General features: G+C 40.3%; 1 protein-coding gene across 1 annotated transcript; it reads left to right on the top strand.

Moving 5' to 3' along the window:
• Positions 1-5,796: 5,796 nt before the first annotated feature.
• Positions 5,797-27,549, top strand: mapkapk2a (MAPK activated protein kinase 2a). Its single transcript, XM_063910897.1, has 10 exons — positions 5,797-6,561; positions 18,041-18,180; positions 23,180-23,244; positions 23,456-23,535; positions 23,686-23,812; positions 23,936-24,011; positions 24,092-24,216; positions 25,094-25,179; positions 25,303-25,383; positions 25,702-27,549. The coding sequence occupies exons 1-10, from the start codon at positions 6,322-6,324 to the stop codon at positions 25,849-25,851; spliced, it is 1,170 nt and encodes a 389-aa protein (XP_063766967.1). The 5' UTR covers positions 5,797-6,321; the 3' UTR covers positions 25,852-27,549.
• Positions 27,550-27,596: the final 47 nt, after the last annotated feature.

Raw genomic sequence — 27,596 nt, 5'->3', positions numbered from 1 at the left:
TCTCCATAATTTCAGAGCAGGCTTGAGGTCAGTTTGCAAAAGGCCGGCACGCGCTACCTCTGAAGTCCTTCATTCCTCTACAGGGACCCGTGTTGTTCAGGCTCTGTTCCTAGATGAAAGGGGGATTCCAGCAATGGTCACATGCTCCCTGCAGGGCTATAGAGGAGGCCGTCCATTTCATGGATGACGAGCCATACATGGTTTCTTTTGTCTGGATGCATGTGCACATTTCTATGCCATTGTGCAAGTCTTCTGTTACAGACAACCTGTGTAGGACGAACACCTTTTCATGTTTGGTTTCACATGTGCAGGTGTGTGTGTGTGTGTGTGTGTGTGTGTGTGTGTGTGTATGTGTGTGTGTGTGTGTGTGTGTGTGTGTGTGTGTGTGTGTGTGTGTGTGTGTGTGTGTGTGTGTGTGTGTGTGTGTGTGTGTGTAGGTGAAATAGAGAGAGAAAAAAGAAATACATATTATTGTACGTTCTTGGTCCTCAGTGCTTTTAAGTTGAATCAACTAGCAGGCAAAACAGTTCCAGGAGAATAATATGAATGAACCACTATTGTAGATATACTTAAATATAAATGAGCTTTATGAATAAATCATAATCAAAAGACTTATGCAGCATACCAACACACACACAAACACATTCACACACAAACCACAATCATCTCCTGCAGGCTGTGCTTCACTTGCACCTCCAGAGGCCTGATCAGCAGAATTGTGAGCAAAAGTGACTTTGCACGCTTTGTATTCTTCCATCACAAGACCGGTTTGCCTTGTAGCTGATAATGTCCGTGACTCGTCTGTAGAATTTTTTTACGACCTTTGGTATGTGTGCGAAAAGGAAAAAGAGAGAGAAAGCGCAAGAAAAGACAAGGGAGGATAGAGTTGTAGTCCCTGAGGATCTGGGCATCCGTCTCCAAAGCAAGAAGAACAGGGAAACCACCTCTTCTGTCCTCAGACCGTTTTTATCATGCTTCCCTGAGGTGAATGAGGCCAAGCCAGGAGCGTATCATGACACAAATAGACGCACAAGTAAACAGGCTGACAGACAGACTGAGTGATAGACAAAGTCTCTAGTTCTAGTTTCTGCAGAGGTTCTTTTAAGGTTCTGCTAAGACAGGCTATGTGTAAACAAATGCATTGCAGTGGCTAAAAGACACAGATAAAGCAGGGTTGGAATGAGATCATTTGTAAATTTGGATCCTTGCTGCTCTACATAGCAATTAGAGAGAAATGGACGGACAAAGAGAAAAAAGAGTGAACGAGAGAGCATACAAGGGGATCATAAGTGTGTGTGTGTGTGTGTGTGTGTGTGTGTGTGTGTGTGTGTGTGTGTGTGTGTGTGTGTGTGTGTGTGTGTGTGTGTGTGTGTGTGTGTGTGTGTGTGTGTGTGTGTGTGTGTGTGTGTGTGTCTGTGTCTGTGTGTCTGTGTGTCTGTGTGTGTGTGTGTGTGTGTGTGTGTGTGTGTGTGTGCAGGCATGAGAGGGGTGAGCAGGTTCAACAGGTCCCATGTTGGGAGGCTTGCCAGTGCTCAGGTGCTAGAATCCTATATCAGAGCCAGTGCTGACCATGGGGCTATATCAAGAGCCGGCTAGGGTTTCAGACCCAGGCGGCGGTGGAGGATTATTTTGACAAAGACGGGTTCTGGCCAGCCTGAAATAACTGATCCAAACTTGCTCTGACTTTCGTGCACTAATGAAGAACAGTGGGAGGAGAAGAGGGAAAGGCGAAGTGAGATGCACCTCCTGCCCATTCCTGTCAGGAAGTTAAAAGAAGTGGTGTGAAACGGGAGAGTGTGTCAGGGGAGAATTCTGGGAAGCAGTGGGGAAAAGGAAAATGTTAGCACGCCAGATCTTCCGTGTACAGGCCTTGCATCCCTGATGCTTGTAAGCCAGGGTGAACTTTGGATATTATTGCAAAATCAGTGTACAGAGTGATGTGAGCATTATTGTCTCTTTAATGATGAGAAAAGAGAATAGTGATTGGAGCCATGGCGCTCTTCCCAGGGAGGACGATGTAACGAACAGGCTGTCCCGAGTGTCTGGGGAGTGGCTATAAGTGAACCTGCAGCTATGCAAAGTAACTCAGGAGCTTGTGTTAATTCATCAGCACAAAGCTGTCAAAGCTCAGGCAACAGTTTCCAATTGCAGAGCCCTCTCTCACGTAGCCCTAGGTGCATATTATGTGAATGTGTGTGTACTTGAGCATAGGTATGTTGTTAAAGGTGTGTTCTGAGCGTATATATGGGATCCATAAGGACATGTGTGGTGCTTCTCTTACATAACTGAGAATAATAACAGTGAAATGTATAGGTTGAAACTATGCACAAGTATAGTGTCACTTGCAAAGTTAGGAATTTTGAATAACAGAGTTATCATATCATCTTGGGTTGTGTGCACATAATTAATATTATTTTTAAAGAACCTATTGCTGCGTTGTTCCTAACCACCTGTATCAAAGACTGTATCACAGAACACATTATTTGTCTTCATAGATGCCCAGCAACATGCAGTATTTCATGAATAGTTTTTAATGTCCTCATACTCTCTCTGGCAGAGTATTTCATATAAATAAATACAGTTCTTGACAGTCAACTCTGCAATCTAACATAACAGTTTAGAAGTGAAAAGTTACGAAAGGATCACTCCAATGATTTTACTCATCCAGATCAGTTAAGTTGTCATGGGAAGTCATAACTCATAGCGTGACCCATACTCGAGACCAAAACTGAGGTCTCGCTCTAGAGATAATGTCATTGTAACCTTTAAGAGGTGTACATTTTGTATCAGTGTTTTATTTTTATGTTTTTTTATGTATGCAGCATAAACACCAGACAAATTCCTCGTATGTGTTAACATACTTGGCAACAAACCTGTTCCTGATTCTGATTAATCTCTGCAGCTTTCAATGTGAATTTAGTTTTTAAGTATGAAGCTTTTGAGTCTGTGAACTTTATGGAATTACAGTACTTTAAAAATTGTACTTATATACAAACACATTGGCCTTAGAGGCTTCATAATGGATGCCAGATATGACAAATATTATAAATATCACATTTGGATGGAGACGCAAGTGATCACTCTTTAACTTTGACAGTTGATTTACAATTACACCACATACTTAAAGCTGTCTTACAATGGAGCACTACTTTCGATTAATCTGTACATCTTGGGTTGATAACGTAAAGTTATTTTAGCAATATTTGATTGTACTTTATTTTTTAAGTGGTTGAGAATATATTTAAAGCTAATGTAGTCAAGAAGAAGTACTGTGAGTATCGTAAGGCTTGGTCTCGGCCCATTCATCCTATTTATACCTTGCATCACACAAGACTAGTGAATACTGTGGAAGCATGGTGGCCCTGGAAAATGTAAAACATGTATGTTTATTCTGTGAACATTATCTTGTCGTCTAAATGGTGTCATTTGTTCTTATAATTATGCTGTTCTAAAGTCCTTTGAACAAGCAAATGTAAACACGTCAGTAAACTGTGTTCATGCTTAACTGATAGAAAAAGAAACCAAAGTAAAACATTGCTGTGAAATACTTTTTGCAGAAATGTTCAACAATTTATCATTCACGGCTTGGCCTACATAAACAACGGTGAAACTATTTACCTGACATCCTGAGGCATTTAAAAAATGAATACTTATCCTTCATAGCTAAGAGTTTTTCAATGTCACCGTTTTGTGAAGCAGGCGTTTTGAGTGTTTCTCCAGAAGGACAATTCCATTTAATGTAAAGTGTAAGCTAATAAAGGAACCTACTTTTTAACACCTAAAAAGGTGATTATGTGACCTACAATGCACTGTCGTGTGTGACAGACCCAATTCATCTGCTTTTCGCAAAATCACTTAAAGTGCAAGTCCTGAGTTGAGTCACTGAAGGACTTGTATTTGCTTCTACATAATAAAACCTTAGACTGGTCTGCCATCTAGTGGTGAGACATAGTGATGCGTATAAATTCCAAATGGACCATAGTAGATGACCTCCAGATATTCATTTAGAGGCAGTGAAAATGTTTATTGTAATCAGAGCAACCAGTTTTGGTGGCATAAGATACAATTTGATGAATAAAAGAGCAGAATATAACTGGGATTCCTGCCACCCTGGATTATTGTAAGACTAAAATAAAAGCCTACATTGTCTGATAGCTCCCTAAACACTTTGTATTTAAAGACACATGTTTTTGAAGTCATTGTACTGATTTGTTACCAATGATTTATTGTTATGCTTTAGTTCAATCTGTATAAGACTTTCTGATGTTCAATCTAACTATGATTAGGAGACTACCCAAGTCAAATAATAAAGTTTGATTATTTTTTATTTCTCAATATTATTTATTACTATTTGCCTACAGACCTTTAATTTACATACTGACTTACAGAGTGAGGGTGAGCCTAGAGGTTTAGGGTCATGGCACTGGGAGCATGCCATGATTGAATTATTATATTTACATGACTACTCATTTCATATCTTTGTGGTGTTTCTGATAATTGTGGTGGCTTCCACAACCCAGTGAAAGTTTCCATAACACAATTCAAAGCTATTGCTAGTATTTTTAGAATTTTTTAGGCCAACAATTTAACATTTTTGCATATAATTGGATTGTATTTGTGGCATCAAGAAAATATTTGAAACAGACCTTTCCACACTGCCATTGACCTTCATAGTTGTGATCAAAAGTTATACGAAATATAACTGACTAAGAATTAAATTAAATGTGAATATTTAAAATGTTATAGCAGATTAACAAATGTATTGCTTTTATAATGTTTTGAGGCAGATATTTGTATTTCACGTTATCTAGGGTGTCACATTCTAGGCTGTCATCAGTAAAGCCACAGTACATTATAGTAAAACTATCAAATTAAATATTTTTGAGTGAATTTGCTTCAATTAGGAATAGCAGGCTGTAAAATGCCACAGCTCTCTAACCTTGGGGTGACCTGCTCTGGATCTATTTTTGTCCATCTCTTTTACTATCAAAACATTGCCAAGTGTCTCTCTTCAAAACAGCACAGTGTTAAAGTGCTAATTTAAGACATTTGTTCCAAAAATGGGGTCTGGGGACCCCAAAGAGTCCATGACACTCTGCCAGATGGTCTGTGGGGTGAGCTTTCAGATTCATTCATTCAAATTATTTTGATTTAATATCGGGGTTTTTTACGTCATAGATTACCAAATATCATTTCAATATAAAGTTTAAAATAAAGTAGTTTATAGATCATATTGTATTCCACACATTGTATATTATTATACTATTATCAGTATCCATGTTTTATTTAACTTATGTAAAGGACTTTTCACTTCACATTTGTCTTGCCTTTGATACTTTTCTTTGAGTAAAGAGTTACTCTCAGCTTTTTCAATTAATGAAAGTTGCATTACTTGTAAATATATATACAACATATATTTGTAATACAGATGACTGGTGTTATTCTCTTAATTTATCTTAAGATAACCAAGAGTATGGAAGTGTAATACTGGGTCTGTCAAATAAATGATTCCACGGAACAAAGGTTAGGCCTATTGGTGATCTGGCATCTTATGAAGGGATCCTTGACTGAAAGACAGTGGTTCCTGAGATCTGATTTAAGACAACATTCCGTTTGCTTGAAAGAATATGAAGTTGACCCAGTGTTGGTTACTTTTGGCTGCATTGCGTCTATCAGCTCATAACATTTTGTGTTTTTAATTATCTCCCTGTCTTGATGCCACAGTGTGGCACTTCCTCTGTCGTACTTCTCCTTTAAGCGACGAAAAAGCCCCGGCCATGACGTCAGCAGTAAAACCTGCTGGGTGTCTGTCGGTCGGAAAGTGAACTGTGTGTTTGGCGTGCTACTGCTACTGTCGGAGTTTTCCCCCTGTTGTCTGTCTTTCGTTAAGTGTTTTCGTCGTTTTTTACGTCACTAGCAAGCTTTAACCTTTCTAATTTAGAAACCCAGTCCTGTAGCCGATGTATGGGCTGTTTTAGAAAAGTTCCTGAAGTGCGCTTTGAGGAACCGGTGGACGCGGACACCACCGGTGATGGATAAGCTAACCGATAGCTGAGTTGTTAGCCGAGAATCACAGGTCAAGAATAGGATCAAGCTAGCATGCTAACAGCTAGCAAACTTAGCATTTAATCGGCTAACCAAGTGACTTTGTTAACCTGTAACGTCAGAACTCCTGCCTGTTTATATCTCGGGCCTGGCTGTTACACAGTGAACACCGGAGGCCAGATAACCCAGGAAGAAGACTCGGTCTGTTTTTTCAAGGAAAAAGACAAGTGTTGTTAAGAAGTGGCTGTTGTTTGCCTCTCAGCCCAAACCAAAAGCATGCTATCCAACGCACAGAACCAGCCACTGTTTCCCAACCCGGCGGGGCAGCAGAACCCGGGCGGGCAGCAGAACACTACGGGCCAGTTCCTCCCCTTCAACGCTAGACCCTCCTTACAGATCAAGAAGAATGCCATCACAGATGATTACAAGGTGACCAGCCAGGTGCTGGGGCTGGGCATCAATGGCAAGGTGCTTGAAATCTTCCAAAAGAAGACTGGGGACAAGTATGCGCTGAAGGTAGGTAGTATTCGGGAAAAATATGGGTCAAAAAGCTGTAATCTTAAGTGTTTGTAAAACTGAGGGACAGCAAGTTTAAATACTACAAGTTGAGGGTCCAAATGTTAAAGGCTACACACATTAATGTTGGGTTTCACGATAGAGTGAATAAGTCCTGGAAATATTGATTGATCAATAAGTCCATTGACACAACATGTATTGGAAACAACTATTTGAATAGCTGATGAATAACTTTTTTTAAAGCAACATTGCCATAAAGTCTCTGAATGTAGCTTCTTCATATGAATAGTTGCTAGTTTTTCTGTGTTTTTAAAAAATAATATTTGACTAAATGTACTCTTTAAAATGAGCCATCCTACGGGCCTTTTCTGACGTGTTTTATACTAATATTCGGTTTGCATTGAGATCACATTTCTTTGTGATGATTTTTCTTTCATTGGGATAGTATTGTTCTATCCTGCGTTATCGTTTTTATCATCCCTGCATGATAACTGTGTCTTCAAATGACTTGTGAATGGAAACAATGGGTCAGGGGCCTGTCTTTATGGGTAAAAGCAGAATGCATTTTATTGCTATTATTTCCTCTCAACTGATATAATCACCCTCCCCTCAGAAAGTGATTATTTTTTCAAGTCGTCTGTGATTTAAACCCCTTATATATGATTGAAGAGATTTCCATGTTCCAAATTGACTATTTCTGAACAGTATTTGACCTTCTAAGCCGTGATTTGTTCAATCTTATTATATGTCAGAGTGTTGTGATTTGTGGAGTCCGGAGCACGTATGTGATACTGAAATTTTCATTTGTAGTTGTTTTGCATCATCCATCATTTGGCGTGAAGATTCCACACCGCGATAAACAAATATTGGTTGGTAGTTTGATCCCTTTGCATGTAGGTACTCCCCTTTGTCCTGTGTATAACAACACACTTATTAAGGGCTGTAATGTCCTCCTGCTTTGTTAGGAACTACATCTAGAGTTAAACCTCTGTATCGGTCAATGATTGATAAAGGACAAACGACACAACAGCTATACACGCACACACTGGTTACCGAAATATGACCCAATGAAGAAGTTTATTACTATAGCCCAATTCACTTTATTATCTTTATGATGATAGAAGGGATTGTTTTGTAGAGTTTGTTATTGGAGGTGTTGCACAAAATCTCCCCCAAGTGAACAGCATGGGAACATCCTGTGCTGTGGTTGAAATTGAAAATCACTCTAAATAACCGGGTCACAGCTTTCTGTTTGTGTGTTTGTACTAAACATGAACCCACACACAAACCTGTCTGTAGTTGTGTCGTGATGTCTTGTCGTGACTTGTCAAGTGTCTATTCACACAGCTTCTGTGATCCTTCGGACAGTATTAGTGCCTCTTCAGAAAGTTGTGCTTGGTAAAGCTTTTATTTCATCAAGTGTAACATGCTATCATTTCTTGTAGACATGGATATTGCAACTAAAGGGCTCTAACCACACATCAGCGCCAACACAGGTTTGGTACAAAACCAAAGCACTATCACTGAATGGTGAGCTATGATAAGTGCCCACATTTTTTAGTGCAAATATTTTACCCTCAGGGTCTTTTTAAATAAGGATTAAAAATTCTACACATCTTTTTAAATTCCTTGGCAGGTATCCACAAACATTAGACATATCTTCAGCTCAGCTTAAATGTCAGGACTCTTCAGGGCCACAATTGTTTAGTAAAACATTTCAAAAACATTTAACCGATCATCCATAAATGATATCAACGGGAACCATGATCATAAGAACAGTGACAAAACAGTTCATGGCCCTGTCTCAATGGGGCCAGGCAGGATACACATTTTTTATTATCAACTGGTATAATCACCCTCCTGCTCAACCTGTATTGGACGTGGGTTTGAAACTATCTGGCTATGATGATGACTCGGTGATAGAGAAGCTAAAAATCACTTAATTACTCACTGGAGAAAAAAGGGAAACAATTGCTGTAGTAAAAGAGTGTGGATGATGTAGCAATTTTTTTGTATTTATATTTTGGCTAAATCATCATAGTACGCTAATATTTAGAAAAATAAATCCCCAAATTGCATTGCATCATGCATACAGTATTTTAATGGCTTTAATTCTCTGACTGAGAGAATGAACCGGTGGGTTTAACACTGCAAGCTAGTGTTGCGCCACCAAGCTGTGTGGGACCCTACTATACATAAACCTGTGGAAAATATGATGCGGCTGAGAAGCACTTACTGAACAGGCTGTGTTTGGTCCCTTGTTTAATGTTTAGTAGAAAGAAAGGGAAACAAGTAGAGAGTTACAAACATAAAGCTCTGTTTTTTTATATTTGGACCTTTTTAAAATATATTTCTGTTCTTGATATATTACATTTGTCGTATCACTTTCAGTTGTGGACTAAAAGTGCGTGTACAAAGCTGTGTGATCAGTATTGGTGCATCTGCATATGTAGTCTGAGAATCAGTGCTGCTTTATAAACTTTGATTTAGGTCACAAAGGCAGTGTCAGATAAGGAAATATGGGGATACTTGAGAAAGTATGTATTTGTTTGAGTTGAATGATTTAAATACTTGATATGCATTTCTCCCATTTTTGAAATGCTTCTGAGCGCTACCTAAACTGCTTAAAGTCGGGCCCCTTTTGGCATCCTGCCTTTGCTGAATTTTTAAAGGGCTACGGTAATCCCTTTTTATGCAGAATATGAACGTATTTTTAAATATAATCCAGAATTAAATATTGCTAATAATGGTGAGTTTAACTGACAATGTGAGTTCACATTTTAAGATTTGCAAATATACACTTGCTCTTTCAATACAGTTGGAGAAGAGATGGAGATCCAAGAAAAGCTGATGGATATACAAGATATACAAATACTAACAAAAGTGTTACAGGACCCGCTTTTATTTTTTCTGTCGACACGGCAGCAACCAGTTGTTGCTTCTGTCTCATAAACATTTGTGGCTTATTTTTTACTTGAATCCCTTCACTTGTTCTTTTGTCTATATATTTATATATTGGCATGTAATGTGCTGAATTCTCTAATAGCTTGTCTTGCTGCTGTAAGACAGACTGTAACCAAGTAGATCGATGCCTCAACTGAATTTAATTGTCCTTGTTGTTCCCTTCACTGACGTCAGCTGAGTCAGCCCCTTCTTATTCACTCTATTCATTAGCTTTGCAGTAGATGCCTGGACTAGGGAATCAGCCAGACTGGCCCAAGGTGAAATTACCTTGTGAAACTTGAATTTGTCTGTTGAACTGTGTTTTGCAACTGAATCATTTTTATCTCTCAGATTGTCTGTGTCTGTGGGAGAGAGACTGTGGCAGAGACTGTGGAGACAAACGTTTTGAAAGTCCTAAAAATGCATGTTTAATTTATAATGAATCGTATAACCTACAGCACAAAATCAACCCTTCTTGACTTGCTGCTTTTGTCAGAGACGAAGCAAAAGTATCTGCCCTTCAGTGTTGATTGGTCTGTGTCCTGCCACACACACTTTTAAAGGGTGTGAGGCGTCTGCAGGAAGCATCTGACACTGACTACGATTATATTCATCAACAAAACAGGTTGTTGAGAGCAATCGGGTACAAGTAAAAAAAAACACTGTTAAAAACTCAAAGCAGCGTGTTTGTGCGGCCTTGGCTGCTACAGCATACTGGTAAGAAAAGGAAAGCTCAGTGTGAATTATACATCCACTAGTTACAGATGAACTAGATGCCAAAACCCTGGACAACTTTTGCACCGTATTTGGATCTTGAAAAACAATTTTTGTCCCAGTGTTTTTGTTGTAAACCATAGAGTTATGCAGTTTGCGTTACCAAAGCATTCTACATTTGAACCTGCACTTGAACCCAAGACACAGTCTTACTGGATAATGTTACATTTTGTTGTGGCAAAATTTGAGCAGTGTGTGTGGTCAACTTTTTGTTTTGGCCTCATTTAGAAGTCGTTGGAAATATGGACAGATGTGGAAGTCACTGTGGTGAAATAAACACACCTGTCAAAGGTTGGGTAAGAAAAGAGGAAGTGGAAACACTGGTCCGTTGAAATGGCAGCTTTTTCTGTGTCGTTCATGGGGGTTTGATTTCTGCAATTTTCACTTGGATCCAAACTTTATTTAAATGTTGTGCTAAAACAAATGTTTTTCTCGTGAAACCCGCCATCAACACAATATAAATCCATCTGAGTCGAGCATTGACATTGTCAGCATGTCGAATTACAGTTCTGAGAGGAAGGGCCAGACCCATGCTTCAATCTTGATGTTGAGAGGGAGAAAGGAAGGAAAGGGAGATAGGGAGGGAGGGAGGAAGGAAGGAAGGTAGAGGTTCTCTGGTGGCTCCTCTGGTGGCGCCTCTGTTTCTCAATAGCTGTGCCATTATGAGTGGCATCTAGAAGTATTTTGATCATTGCCATGAGAGTACCTCTTCATTATCCCAACATACAGCTGATTTGCTGCTTTCCACATACAGTTCATTCAACCATTAATTTCTCTCTGTTGTTGAAAATCAACACTTTTACACTTTCACAAGATATGGCAGAAAATGATAACTGAATTGTTTTTCTTGATTTACTGACAGAACTAATGTCACATAATGTAACAGAGTCCAACAGACTAATTGGTATTTTGATTTATTGGTAGTATGGATAACCATTTCCTTCATTTTAAACTTCCAAGTTTTATTTTGATTCACGACTGAATTTGATTTTACACACTGGCACATTGCTCAACTGGAACTTGGTTGGTGTGTGAAGTAAGAAAATCATATTTGAGTAAAAGTCGTGAGGACCATTATCATCCCAATCATTACGGTATTAAACAATCCTCTCGCCGTAACGCCCAAACCTATATAAGGCTCGCTCTGATTGCGTTTATGAATGTCTGGACTTGGAGACCCACATTGATTAGCTGATGTTACACAACTGTGTGTGTGCGTGTGTGCCGTGTGTTCGTGAGGAATGAGTACCTTATCTCCAGGGCGACTGTTCTATGTGTCTGTTGCAGCTAGACAGACTTAGGGGCCGAGGCCGTTAAGTTATTTACTGATTGAGAAGACTTTTTGTTTCTTTGTTCTCTGTTTCCTCCATTCCAACAGGACGGGCTCTAACTCAGCCTGTGGTGTTCCAGTTTGTAATATTTAACATTGTTATGGCAAAACTGTGACATATCTCTTAATGCCGTAACATCTTATTTCTCCTATCAGATTATTGTAAACATATTTGTTAGACATGGGTCACAAACAAACAGATTATCTTAAAGCTCCCCTATTATGCGAAATGCACTTTTTGATGTCTTTTATACATAAATATGTGTCCCTGGTGTGTAAGGAGACTCACAGCGTCAGAAAATACAACCCTCTTTCTTTCGCTCCTTACCGACATCTCTAAAAACGGGGTACAAACGAGCTGGTCCAGATTTGCTGCAGATATGACATCATAACCGAAATGTGGACTGGTTTGACATTGAATTCCTGGCAACGTCCCACACACGTGACACTTCCCAACCTATCCTCCGCAATATACAGTTGCGAGCTGAATCCCCTCGAGTTGGCAGCTCTGTCTGTGTATTCAGCAGGATGTCTGCAGGAGGGACTTAGAGTTGTTGTATATCTAATACATATAATGTCACTGTTCTAGTGGTAAACACTGAGAAGTGTTTCAGAAATAATGCTTGATGTGGTTTGGAACATAATATGGCGTTTAATCACGGCAGCGTTTAGCTCAGTATCTCCGTTAGAAACTTCTCTCTTCAGACAGAGCTGCATGTGCTACAAAGGGGCGTGGCCAACTTCAGCTCAGCTCAAATTTAAAGCGACAGTCACAGAATCAGCACTTGACCTATAGTATATGCCATAGAAGAGCATGATAGGAGGCCTTTAAGATAAAGCTCCGTTGGTCAACATTCGTCTTGGTTTTGTAAGCTCTTTAAACGTAATATGATTAACTGGATTGCAATTTATATCGCCTGTGATTGTGTGCAGCAATTACCAACCCCCACACATTGAAGTTCTCTGTTGGGGGGGGAAGTGAATCTGGAAGGATGTGGTATTGTAGTTGTAATGGATGGACTGTTTCTGATACAGAGGCAGCATCCTGTTACACTTAAGCAACAGTGTGTTTATGAATGGTTGTGGGCACTTTCTTAGCTGACCTTTGAGATACAACTTTCTTTTTTATGACTTTATTGATGCCGGACTCACTCGCCACAAACTAATCTCTGTATTTGTGTTTGTTCTGCTTTGGTCTTATGATCAGATTCAAATAAGGAACCAAAGCAGTTGAATAATGCTGAATGGTTTCATCATTTAGGGGAAGTGAGTGTTTGTCGCTCTCCCAGAATTCATTAATTTAACATATTCAGACTTGAATACACTAATTCGAAGAAAAATGTGGTTTTGGTGCAAAGGAAGTTGCTCAAGTTGCGTAAGATTCTAAGGAAAAATAAAATAGGTAAACCTTTTTACATTAAACCAGGGCTGCCCATTCAACGATGATGGCACTGAAAATGTTTCTCTAAACCAACCCATTTTTAAAAACTCTTGTCCTTGTAACTGTTAAATACAGTCATAAAGCCATAAAATCCTCTGCCTGCTACCTTTCTTTAAATCCATTGATCAAGTGTTTGAGGGAAATACGTTTTTTTTCCGGCTCTGTCAGTGTCACTGCAGAGATGAATGGCAGTGTGAAACCCCTGCTGTTTGAAATCAGCTGATAACACACCAGTCAGTTTGTATTCATACAGTTGAACCACAAGTATCATCTGTTTGATCAGACACCGTGGGGGATTCACACCATGAATCATATGGCGTCAGAAGGGAAGAGTCAGTGACGTTATCTCAGATGGTGAGATAAAAGGAGAAACTTCAGAAATGTGCCAAACTCCTTTTAGTCTCTGTTTCACTTCTTTACCAACAGCTACCTGTTCATTATTCCTATCTATCTTTGTCTCTAGCAACCCCACTGTTCCTCTGTAAAGACTCCACTCTGTCTCCTTCTTTGTGTCCTGAAGTCTATATCAGGAAGTGAGGCAGCTGTTTCTTTCTGTCTTACAGATGTCATACTCTTGCTCTTCTTTCCCCTCGTCAGCCGCCCCATGTTTTAATGAGGGCTTTGTGTACTGGGACACCTGCTGGCTAAAGGTACCAATCTGCAAGCTAGCTATCTGTCCAGAGAGCTGGATGTCTCGCTGGTAGTTTTATTCCAAAACATGGAGCAGTCCTTTTTTTAAAGGTGTGTCAAGTTTAGTGTTTAACATATTTGTCAGTGGCATGATTGACAGCTGGAATGTGTTTGAGCTCTATGTTTATTCGCCCCAAACAGCCTGTCGTACTGTGATATGATCTGTGGTTAACTAGGAGTTTATGCACAAACTGTGGAGTGTATGCTCTCCTAATACAGTATCTGTGACTCAAGTCATTATTTTTGTGTAGCAGAGGTTTTTCAGACAAGTGGAAACATTTTAAAGTAATCTAAATGCATTGGTGGTGTTGTTGCCCACCTGTGCAGCCCTGTGCGGAATAAGGCCTTTTTGTGTCTACTTCCATTGCTGATTTACAATGTTAGTCCCGTCACCTAAACATTTACACCTGAAATACACCTGTTTTATGCATTTAACACACACACACACACACACACACACACACACACACACACACACACACACACACACACACACACACACACACACACACACACACACATATCTATCTATCTGATGGTTTTGTGAGGCCTAGCAGATGCATTTAATCCGATCATGTCACATTGACACAAACATGTTTGCTGCCTCACTAAGCGCTCAATGAAACACACACACACACACACACACACACACACACGCACACACACACACACACACACACACACACACTGTAGAGGCCACACAGAAGGCCTCTTCTGGTGTGTTGTTGTTTAACCCTTGTTGTCAGGTTAAGAGGCTTTTCCTATTGAGCCAAGCTTAGCCTGTCACCCATCCAAAAATCCCACATCTCACTGCCCCGCCCACACTTCAGATATATTTCTCTCTCATAGCACCACATGAGTCCTCGACTTCTCCTTGGGCGGCAGGTGGAGGATGGATGCTCCTTCAGCTTACACCCATCCCTCCTCCCTCTGTCCTGCCCCGGGCCGGTGAGCTTTTGTGTTGGCTTGAGGAAATGTATTGGGTGTCCATCTGCCCCCCCCCCCATCTTCCTCTTTCCACAAGCTGCCATGTTTACCCTCAGAAAGCCAACAGCAGATGGGGAGGGGGGCTGTGCTGTCACACAAACACCAGCAGAGAAGAGACGGGGGTGTGATCTGGTGTGCGTAAAGATTGTGCATGTGTGAAGGACGGTGTGAAGTCTTTGTCTGGGGGGGAAGTCTGCTATATTTAGAGGTCCTAATGTTAGTCAGCTCATGCTTCTTGTTTCCAGAACATATATGCATCTTTTAGTTCCTCGTGAGAGTCAGGCATCAGGGCAGTCACTAAGCAGGGAAACATTTATGAACAATCTCACAACAGAGGGAATTCATGAACTACGGCCATGAATGCATCGCAAAGGCCTCCTGAAATAGAGTGAATACACTTTCAGAAACAAGTGATAATGAGTGGAAACCATGCTGTATTTATTGTCACTCTGCGTCCCATAGGAGGAGAGCAGGGAGCCAGGTGACGTGAAGGCAGCCGTCACTGTGGTGAGTCAGTGCCTGCAGGTAGCACTGCAAGCACTGACTCACCTCAGGAGAGGGCAGGATGGATGACTGACGCTGAATAACATCTGTGTTCGTTATTATTTCTAACCTCACTCAATAATTTGACGTCATGAATGTTATTTGTTTCATTGTCATTTCAGATTCCTTCCTCCTGTGAGATAATGTGTTAATATTGGGGGCTTTCTGTAGAATTGAACTTATTCCAACAAATAACCCACAGACAAATCACCCCTAATATGCCAGAATGTTTTGGGGATCTGGGAGGATATCCTGCCCTGTACGCCCTTCCGGCTAAGCTCCAGGCTGGCAGTTGAAAAGAAGCTGAAGGCAACACGCGTGTCTCCGGTATCACATGTCCATCTGTCCCAGTGTCAACAGAAGAGTTAGCGGAGACAAGGGTCTCTTTGGCTTACCTCCATATTGGGTTGAACATGAAACAATAGTATGACATGGTAGTTTCTTTTTCTTATTTCAGATCATATGACTGAACCTTTCCTAATCTAAACAGAAAGAGCTATTGTTCCAAGTATTAAAACCGTAGTCTCTGCTTATAAATGGATTGTTATATTCACCACAATAGTGCTCTAATTTATTCGCAACTTTTTTTGGAATCAACTATTTCATGCCCTTTTTATAAACTACGCAACACGTTGGCCATTGATATACATTATGGGTGAAAGGTGAGAGTATGCAGGAGCACAGAGCGTCACTTCTAACCTATGCCTAATGTTTTTGTGTCCAAAAGGTCATACTGAGAGTTTCTTCACTCTGCTGTGACGCAGAGCGTTAGACCCACCTCTGTTTGTTCAGCCCTAAAGGGTGGTTGAACAGAGCTCACTGCTGAGATAAAGCAGAGAGTAACAACATTATGCTGTACCAACTCTACCAGGTCACAGAGAATCATCTTTCATTGGTCACTCAAACTAACCTGCTTCTCATCTCAACGGTAAACCCATGTTGTAAGATGCCGGTACATAAAACAAGCTGCATTTGGGTCTTTAATATAAAATAACAGCAATTGTATCACTCTAATAAGAAGTGTAAAATGTGCCTGTTATCTTTTGTTTTCAATGAATGGTCCATCTTATCTTTCTTGGGTAGTTTATTTGTTCGTTCTCCAAATTAGAATCTCAAAATCAAAAGTGAGGTTTTTATTGTTGCAGTTATTTATCACATTCCCTTGTCAACAATATTTAATAACAAAGAAAGTCACAGTATCAGGGTGGACACAGTATCCGTTTCACTTTTCAGCAAAATGATATTCTTTTGTCATAAACGCACATGGATGTTTTCAAATATGTTTTTCGCTGGTTGTCAGAACTGTCCCTGCAGCAGAGCAGGCGTCGGCTCCATCACAGTCACCCTGCTCCTTTAATGTGCGTGTGATCATACTGGCAGTACTTTTAGCAGACTGCTTCTCTCTGCTGTCCCTGCACTCGCTGCCCGCTGGAACCCGGCCCACTGCTGTGTTGTGACCGTGGGCAGCGCAGGAATGTGATACAGCAGAAAGACAGACGATGGCTCACTGTCAAAGCTGCAAGGCTGAATTTATCTGATGACTGCCAAGGATATATATTTTAGGGTTTTTCTTGTGGTAATTTATTGCTTATTATTAATAAACAATCAGTAGCACTTAACAATCCTACATCACTTATTCATAACTTATATCCAGAGCGGTTGTACTAGTAAAGAGTGGGGAAACAATTCTACTACGACTCTGTTTCTTTACACCTGAATTATTTATGAGAAGTGTGACCTGCTTTCCATGTAACACCAAAAAAAGCCAGACATCACGATTTTACATGCAACATCGGTATGTGTTTCTACTTTTAAGTCATCATTACAGTCTGTTTAGCTGTGCAGTCAATATATTTTTCTTTGTGATTTGCTCTGGATCAAATAGGTCAGAAGTTCAGGCTTTTTATTCGACCCAGCATATCTTTACTACTCTAAAGGAAATGGCTAGTTTCCTGTAACACCTCTGCAGTATTTTACATGTGATTTACAGCTGGAAAGGTCCTTAACATGAACCTATGTCCGATCCTTTTAAAAAAATAAAATGTCACACTCGGTAACTTGAGTTTATTTAGTTTTGCTGCAGTGTTGTTTGATGCACTGCAACACTGAATGCTACCTGGCAATAAGGCTCGAGTAATGGCAGGAATCATAAGGCCAGGGTTCCTGGGTTTCCTTGAGCCGCATGCTGAATATTTTTAGAGTTTCAGACATACTTCATGAAGCAATTTCCCTGTAAGGGATTAATAAAAGTATGTCTTCTTCTTCTTCTTCTTCTTCTCTGCAACTGAAGCTCATGTTTGACTTCCTGGTATTGGGTGTCTAGTAAGAGTAATATTACACTTTTAAGGCGGTGTTAATGTAGCACTAATAAATGAATACAGTTGTTTAAAGTGAGGGTTTGTCAAATGATGCAATGCCCTAGTGAAACAGACAGAGGGTGCTACATTCACACAACACCAAGTTTGAAAAACTCAACACCTTCTTTTTAACATTTAGCCAGCTGATGGCAGCACTGGACCTGTTCTTTAATGTGTCCTACTGATGTGAAGCAGTAGTGGCAACCAGTTCATGTCACTAAGTACAATACATCGTTTACACCTCCCACCCAAACAATGAGACCTGGGTCCAGTCCTTTCACATTGCCCTATTTATATATGTAAAGGAAAAAGGCAATTAAAGAGTACTTTGTGACTTATAAAATGTGTTTTATAATTAAATTGTTGTGTTTTTGATTTGATGTTCATCGGCCTTCTTTCCTGTCCCCTGTCCAGATTCTGCAGGATTGTGCCAAGGCCCGCAGAGAGGTGGAGCTCCACTGGAGGGCGCCACCTTGGTCCAACATTGTGCGCATCATTGATGTCTACGAGAACCTCTATCAGGCCAGGAAGTGCCTGCTTATTGTCATGGAGTGGTGAGTGCACGGTCTCAGTGACACATACACCAAAACACCGATCCCAGTGGTTAATCCAAAGACCACATGTGAATGCAGCTCATTATCCTTCTGTCCCAAAAACTTTTGTAGTGCACTTAGCAGATATGTTTGGGTAGCGATGATCCACCTGACAGATATATACCCTGTATGAATGTGGAAAGTAACATAGGCAGACTGCGGCCATCACACGTGTCTGTAGGGGTGCAGTCTTGATCACATGACATAAATGGGTGGATTTCATGGAGAATTTGAAGGTTATGTTGGAGCATCTCAGTGGCTTTAGTGGTTTTCATGGGAAGATGACCTTGTTTTCTACTCAAAGTGGACATTTGTTGTTTAGTTATATGTTCATTAACACTAGCTTATGACTTAGGTATAATAAAGGCTCCTATATTCTGGACATATTGCTTCTTTGGCAGTACGAACATTTAAAAACAATGATGAATTCAAGACCCCACTGTTCTGATTGTATTAAAAAGTAACATTTTTAGATGTATACGCACACATGATGATTTCTATATATCCCAGAAGTATAATGATTTAGAGACTTAGAAACTCATGACCAAGAACGCCTAAAGGTGAAGTAATACCCATCTTAGTTATTATCAGCAGTCGCATACATTATTGTAAATCTGTAGTGTGATGACCTTTTAGAAGAAAATCAACCACTTCTTCTAAATGCACTGGGTGTCTTTTCTTCACCTTTTAGATGTTCTATATGTAGCACTTCGAACCACTAAACCCATAGCCACATATTACACGTGCAATTACGTCTGTGGTTACTACACTGTGGAGGTAGTGGACTTGTCCGCCTACACGTTGAAGCAAAATGCGGCAAATGATGACTAACTTCCCTAAGAAGATGTATTGCATGAAATGTCAATAAAGAAAAGTGATTCCTCTGAAACCAGAACATTTCCATGAATATCACACAGACGCTTACAGACCGAGGTATTCAGCTTGCTTGCCTGCTGACACTGCAGACATTGAGTCGGTCTGATCACCTATGTTCAGATATTTAAGTATAAAGAGGCTCACCATGTCGCTATGTTCAGTCTGATGTTAGTTTGATGTTTCAGTGATGCGCCTACAATGCTATTACTATCTGCAATAGTGGCGCAGGGATGACATATTTTTGTAGGCCAACCCCGAAGTAAGCTGTTCATGGGTTCCCTCAACAAAAAAGCAATGCGATTTCTCCATAGGATTTTTGGAATATTGTAAAAAATAAGATCTGTGGAAAACGAACCTGTTTGATAAATGCAAGTTTTTTTCAGCCGCATAATCTCCACATGTCTACCCTACTTTTATCATTTTTAAATAATACAGCTAATCACCAGAAGCAAAATGCTAACGTTATGCTATAAACGAACTACAGACGAGTACAGCAGGTTCGTGTTTACGTGTTCGCCTGAATGATGTACAACGTCCTCGACAACCTCTGTAGTCCTATTCAGCCTTTTCAGACGCGTAAAGTCTTCAAAAATCACCAGTGGAGTCACTGCTGATGTATTTAAGCTCGTTGAACAAAACGTGATCCGTTTCTTAAATTTGTGTCAACCACAGACCTTATTTCGAGCTATTTTCCAAATCCTATGGAGAAATTGACTCTGAGATGAGGGAACCGGAAGTGGTAAAATACTAACTAACTTCCGGGTTTTAGGACTTGATCCTGCACCACTCTATAGCTCGGAGTAAGGAGTAGTACACAACGAATACCACATTTGGATTGGGGGCTGAGGGCCACTGACGGGCATTGGTAGTCGCAGTATTGAGATGGGATGCACGGAGTTGTTTTTGATCTTTAATTATAATGGATCTCTTCAGCCTTTAATGATAGTTTGCATAACCCAATCCCACAGTCACGCAAATACTGACAACTATCATACTCAGATTGTTGAGAGTACCAGAGAGGTTAGACATGTTGACTTTACGTTACACTTCACTCTGTGGTTGCTGTAAGTCCTTATTGTGAGGCGCAGATTCATTTTACACTGCAGTCCATGTCATGTCAAACCCTTCTCTTTGTGGAGAAGCCATGTGCAACAAAGAGAATGGTCTATTCCTCCTAAGCAGGATGTTTTTATCCAAACTGTGAAATGAAACAGGGGGAAGATGTTATTGGTTGCCTGATGGTGCACTTCTTTTAATCCTGCTGCTGCAAAGAATTGGTGGACAGCATTATATCCTTTAACTGTGCTAAAAAATGGACCACCATCCTATGCATAAGCAGATAAGAAAGGAAACTTGAAACACATTTTCTTTAGCAATCAGAGATGTTCGAATGAGGGCTACCACGTAATACTTTCAGATATTTTGACTAGAATCTTTAGGTAGATAATGTAGGTCATCTTTAGCAAAAGAGACGTTTCCATTGGAGTCAAGGGGCCTCATTTATATGGCGTACAGCAATTTCTAAGCAATCTTTGCGATTTATTGAAAACATACTTATTGCCTCCCGTGTGATATATATGAAGAATGAATATGCAAAATGGCCAAACGCTTGTTTGAGACTCCTGAGTGCACACAAAAACATAACTTTGAGAAATAAATCAATACGGATATGTTATTGAAACCCCCCCCTCGAATAGGTTCTCTTACATGTGATGCGATAAACAGAAAGACAGAATTACGTTTTAAACCGATCCCGTTTTGGTTATGAGTGCATGGTTTTACTATATACAGTCATTATGTATGAAACTGTGTTTGAATTGTTAAGCATTTTGTCTATTTCCATTAATTGGTTGATAGAGTTGCTACTGGGGGGGACGGGGGCTTCCCCATTCACGATTCCGGGGGTATTCCGCTATAATTTCTGACAGCTTCTTATCAAAGGATTGCGGAGTCCCCTGTGCCTGGCCCTTGGCACAAACACTCTGCCTGCTGTGTGTATAAAGTCATTAACTCTTTCGGACTGCATATTTCTTTATTTTGGTGACGATCTGTCTTTCTGAGGCAGCAGCGTTCACAGAGTGCTCCAGAACGCTGTTCTGTCGGCATTTCTTGCGATCGTCATCAGGCAGTCAGTCTGAATGAATATTCATATGGGGCGTTTCTTTGACTATTTATAGGCAGATATGGGCATTACGTGAAGTCCGCAAAAGCTGCGTCGCATTTCGAGTTGATTGTGATTTATACATCAGAATCTTTTGTTGCGTATTTACTTCCTTTGTTCGCCAACTTTTCACGTGAATCCCCAGCAAAGCTTTATAAATGAGGCCCCAGATCTCTGCAGGGATGGCTTTATCTCAGTGCAACCAGATGTTTCTGTGTCCACCAGCAGACTAAACAGCTAACGCACGACCATGCTGCATCAGAATATGGGTGAGCGGCACTCAAAAGTGCATATCTAATGATATTATCTGTCAAAGCTGATGTGTATCGGGGCTTTTTCGAAACGTTTATGATAATTTATTAGCAAAGCTGATCAGACTTACTGACGCATCATCCTCAGTCACACAGTTCACGAGACACGGCATGATGTAGACTGAAACTTGAAGGGTGTTACCGGTTTCTGCTGTGACGGTGTCAGATGTGTGCTCTTAAGAACGTTGTATATAAGTATCTATTCTGCTGAGAATTCACACTTTACCACTAGACGTTTTCAGAAACACAGGGTGGTGCCTAAAGACTTCAAGTTTTCTCTGCCTTTGACCACATGAGAAATGTCAAACCTCTGCGGCAATTTTGAGATTGCACTTATTGTGATATGAAAATAAAATACTATACGTTTGGCAGATGCAAATGTGGTTTATTGATTTTTGAGAACTTAAAAGCGTGCTGTGGTTGTGCAGTGCTGTCCCACAGGTCTTTAGTCTTTGGATGGCATTCTCCCCTTTTAACACACGTATGCCTGAATAATCCGTTTATGTGGTTAATGCACATTCAGAGACACACACACATGACTGTGCAACCTGAAACTCGCACAGTCAAACTGAGCAAAAAGATTAAATGAAACTTACGATTAAAGCCTTTGAGTTGGATTCTCTCACACTAGTTCTCATGCATATTACATTCAGGGTTATCAACCATTAACCTCTGACTTGACAGCATCAGTAACGTTTTCTGTCATTCTTAGGCTTGTGCGTATCTCCCTGACACTTCTATTGTATTCAAGTGTGCTTGATTTTTAAGTGGATCAGAGAAGAGAAGTGTTCCTGGTATTACAAAAGGGAGCCATGCTGTTGTTTGAAGGATTCTTTACAAATATGGCTTCATCAAACAACATTATAAAAATGCAACTTGTGTGGTTTTGTGGAATTAAAAAAAGTAACTAGCTTGGAGCCTGCTGAATCAAGAAACAAAACACATTTCATGCCTGTTCAGAAACCATGACTCACTGTTGCAGAGTTAGTAATAGTGCGCAGAAAGCTGAGCTGGTCCGTAGCATGGTGCAATAAATATGTGTGAAGCAGTCGTACAGGTGGTTTCTGTTTCTCTTGTGTTGGTCAACCACAGCCCACCTCTACCTGCAAACCAGTAGTCGCAGGTAAGAAGGGTGTTAATTACTGCAACCGCTCTGCTTTGAAACAGCAGGCGGATGGGGGCTATGTTTCATACAGCCATTGCATTATTAGGACAAAGCTTTCATCATGATGTGCCCTTCCCAATAAATGTGATAATGCAATGGTTTCGGTTTGCACATGTTGCACAATGTTCTTTACTCTGGAGCCTTTATCTGCCCCATCTTTCATAATGATGCTCCACCCACACATGATGACCTCCCATGTAGTCCAGGCACGATTCAGTGACTTCTCAAAGCAAATGTCTGCATGTTGAACAATGATATATAAGCCCTAAAATGACTATTTGCATATTTAAATAAATAAAGGAAAACCGAAGTTTAAGTTAGTAATGTTTATTTAGGAAGTGTGCACCACCAGACAGCAAATCAAATTCTTCCTATGTGTAAACGTACCTGGCAATAAACTTGATTCTGATTCAACTTATAAAGCAAGATCCTGACATTTTTTTGCAGCATGGATGGTGGTGAGCTTTTCAGTCGAATCCAGGACAGAGGGGACCAGGCCTTCACAGAGAGAGGTAAGAAGCCAAGATATGTGGACCTAAAACAATCAAAGCATTTCTTACTAAACTGTATCTTAACATGACTACATAACACCCAGAGGCTTATAAGAGGCACGTTCTGACACCTGCTAAATATAAAGACCCACCAACATAATGCAACACCTTTGTATTTCAACACTCGTGTCACATATCTGTGTTCACATGGCTGGTTTTCTCTTCATTTTAGAGGCATCAGACATCATGAAAAGTATTGGCGAGGCCATCCAGTTCCTGCATGCAATCAACATTGCACACAGAGATGTCAAGGTTTGTGTTATCACTTTGTAATTTCATGTTGCTTAATAATGAATATCCATGCTGTATTATGACCAATTAAAGAAATCTGAGACAGGCTTCAAAGACTGTTTTCCAAAGCTGTAATAACTACGATGTCTTGTGTTTCTTCTGGCCCTTCAGCCGGAGAATCTGCTCTATTCTACAAAGAGGCCCAATGCCCTGCTCAAACTCACAGATTTTGGCTTTGCCAAGGAAACCACTTCACACAACTCTTTAGCTACCCCCTGCTACACACCCTACTATGTTGGTAAGCATCTGTTTCTGTGTGTACTCTCATTATTGCTCCACTTGTTGCTTATTAACAATGTTTCATTGATAAGTGACACATATACACTTGCTTTACCCTTTGCTCATTTCTTTCGGTCTGCAGCTCCAGAAGTTCTGGGCCCAGAGAAATATGACAAGTCCTGTGACATGTGGTCGTTGGGTGTGATTATGTATATCCTGTAAGTCTGAACCCCCTCAGCACTTAAGACTATTATTTACTTGTTGCTTTAACTAATATTTACATTTTCACTATCAACAGCTTGTGTGGATACCCTCCTTTTTATTCTAACCATGGTCTAGCCATTTCCCCTGGGATGAAGAAGAGGATAAGGATGGGCCAATATGAGTTTCCCAACCCTGAATGGTCTGACGTGTCAGAGGAAGGTCAGTCAACTTAAATTGCATACCTACTCTCAATGTCTTTAGAAATGGGAACTGAAAGTTTTGAGTTTAAATGTGATAAACTGTTGAAACTTGGCCTTTAATTACCCTGGAAAAAACATTCATTTGGGTTAACCGAGGAGCTCCTATCTTACATTAAAACACTGTAATATATAGGATACAAGTCAGATATAACATCTTATCATTCTACAATTGTAGTTTCATAAGCTCCCGAAGGCAATCTTTTTTTTTATATAAGCCTTCACCTAAATGTGCCAAATCAGCAGTCTTTTGAAGTCAACTTTCTGATGAAAAAATGGAAACTGATGCACATGTTTCACACGCATCTATTAACAACCACCTCTCATGTTCACTGTAATTGAAAGTGGTGTCATATTTCCTGAGTAATGCAAAGCTTATGTAAAGAAAAGAGAAGCTAACGTGATGATTTAGTATACACCGACCCTAAATCCTCTTCTACAGAGGGGTGTATGGGGCGGATTCTTGCACTGTAATACTCTTCTCAAGCACAGTCATCTTCATGACTGCTTGTGTGCTTTTGCCTTCTTCACTGTAGGATTTCTCCGTACAGTTCGAGATTACCCCATTGTCAGTAAAAGCATGGGGTTATCTGAGTCCAGAAAAGCGTTAACTATGACACACCCTCCAGCAGAAGATAATGTCCTGCAGCCTGGCCTCTAGAATCTCCCACACTTCTTACACTTCCTACATTAGAACCAGATACTATGAACCCAACCTGCATGAGTATATCACGTGTATTTTTCATGGATAGAGATTTGATATGCCAGTAAGTCAACATCATGCACCACCATGACTCGATCTGATCTTTAATGATGTCTATCAATAATTGTGTTTGCAGCTAAACAGCTGATCAGGACCCTCCTTAAGACTGAGCCCACGCAAAGGATGACAATCACAGAGTTCATGAATCATCCGTGGATCAATGTAAGCAAATAGTTGTGTGCATTTTCCAGCTCCCAGTCCTGCCAATATATAAACTCCACTGCTCTGGCAGACATCTCTCCAGTGGAGTAAGATTTTGGTGTGTTTCATTTTGTCTTCCTAAAGCAGTCGATGGAGGTTCCACAGACCCCACTTCACACCAGCCGGGTCCTAATGGAGGAGAAGGATGCTTGGGAGGATATCAAGGTGAGATGTTGTCACTGAATCAGATTTGCTTCCTGTATTGTAGCTACATCATTTTTGGTGTTGATATATATCAGCAAATACCTTTTTATTACACTTTAAAAAAGTCAATGTATTATTAATGGGTGTAATGTTTCTTAGTGTTAGTCCTGACAGGATGCAGCTGGTGCTGGTTTCACTTTTGTCCTCATTACTTCATATTTAATTTAAATATGTATCATCAGTCATGCCATGCCCTTGCAGCTAGCTTAGAGCAGTACAGTGTAATGGTGTCTATACGGAAACCAGAGGCCTAATGAGCTTATTTCCATCATTTTCCAGGAGGAAATGACCAGTGCCTTGGCAACAATGAGGGTTGACTACGAGCAAATCAAGATCAAGAACATAGAGGACTCGAAAAACCCACTGCTAACGAAGCGGAGGAAGAAAGCCAGTAACCCCATGCAGGACCCCCAGTCTGCTGCCCACTGAAAGAGGGACGCATGCATGCACATACAGACACAGGTTGTAAAAAGGAAGCAATAATTTGTCGACATGTGAGTCGCGTTGCATGGATTTTCTCAGTGTTTTATTTTTTCAAGGCAAATTCTAATGTTTTGTAGGAGTGTTTGTTTTTATTACTCTACCATTTTAACAAACCCACCACTCTGCCCTGGCAGAGAGGATGTTTATCTGTGTTTTGACACCAGTAAAGAGATTATGAAATATAGAAAAGGAGAGGCGAGGGAATCGGTGAGATCTCTCGCCTCTCCTTTCCCAAATATCAGGTTGTGTTCTCGGAGGGGCTTGGATGTTAGGATATGACATGAAGCCTTAGCATTAGCAGTAGTTCTCTTTTACCCAGCAGCCCTCTTTCAGCTCTAGCCCCAAACCTGTGAATGTTAAATCAAATGGCTAAATCCCAAAAAGAAAAGCAAGGGAAGGTTTCTTTTACATCGTAAATGCAACCTTAGCAGATGTATTTTGAACTGACAAGTGGAATGTAAGGACTCTGTCCCTGACAGTTAAGATTAGCTTGAAATAGTCCCTTATCTCTGGGACTTGAAATAGTCTAGGGAAGTGGGAGTGTCAGTCAGGTTCAGTTTGTCTTTGTGAATGTCATGACAGAGGCCTATGCACTCAAAACGGCCGTGTGCCATTCTGACAGAGCACCTCACTCGTGGCCCCGCTCTCCTACCTTAATCTACGCTTGTTTTTCAGGTACATAGTTTATAAGGCAGAGAAGGACGCAACGTTTAAGAACAGAAATTGGCCCGACTTTTCTGCCACATGTAGCTCTTAGGAGAGTAGGAGCCCACCGATACTGTATTTTTTCATGGATTTTATGAACATATTAGCATAGGCCTTACGGAGTGTATCTAAAGCAGCAAATTACTTTCAACCCCTACCTACCATTTGGTCTACCATAGGCTTTTATAAATGTGATGCTTCCCAATTTATAACATTGCCAGATTATATATCAGGTTAATGCTATGCAGATGTGTCGGTCAACTTGAAGTACTGCTTGGACCTTTTCCTTAGTGTGGATTTCTGTTTGCAAAAAGCGTTGGAGAAAGAAACAATAAGGAGCGTTTTTGTGTGTTTATATAAGAAGTAGCGTTTCTTCAAGGGTATACATGATTCAGGCGGATTGGGAATGCGTTTTAAGAAATCACTTTTTTCTTTTTCCAGCTTAACTTTCAGGAGGCTAAATGACAAAAGTCTGGTCAAACTTTACTGGGAGATTTGAAAGGAAGTAGAAAGTACTTAGGAGCTGCTCTTGTCCCAGGGCAGAATCTCTAACAATACCACCAGCAAACTGTTGCCACACTCGAGTGTGATGGTTGGTTTCTCTTCAACATTCTTTTTAATGCAACAGGAAGCTTCCAGCTCACTTTGGGATCATGGGAAATGATTGTGTTAATTTTGTCCGTTTAGTCCATTTCACTTTGTTAAAACACATCCACATTACCTGTCACATCGCACCTACAAATTCTCACTGTAAAAATGTTCATTAAATGTTTGTGACAATGTTTTGTTTTTCTTTTCATCCCGAACACCTATTTTGTAGTGGAAGCACTGAAATGTCTGTCATTTTTTTTTTTCTCCTGTCATTTAGTCTGTCCGACTCCACCTGCCGTACTTTTGTCTGCTTCAGCTTTGGATTAAAAAAACACTTAAAACACAAAACTGCAGTTTTATCTGAATTGTATTGCATGGGAAATGCTTTTTCTGTA

This window comes from Eleginops maclovinus, chromosome 20 (assembly GCF_036324505.1).
Source record: "Eleginops maclovinus isolate JMC-PN-2008 ecotype Puerto Natales chromosome 20, JC_Emac_rtc_rv5, whole genome shotgun sequence".
NCBI classification, from domain to species: Eukaryota; Metazoa; Chordata; class Actinopteri; order Perciformes; family Eleginopidae; genus Eleginops; species Eleginops maclovinus.
This window is presented reverse-complemented; position numbering and strand designations above follow the sequence as displayed.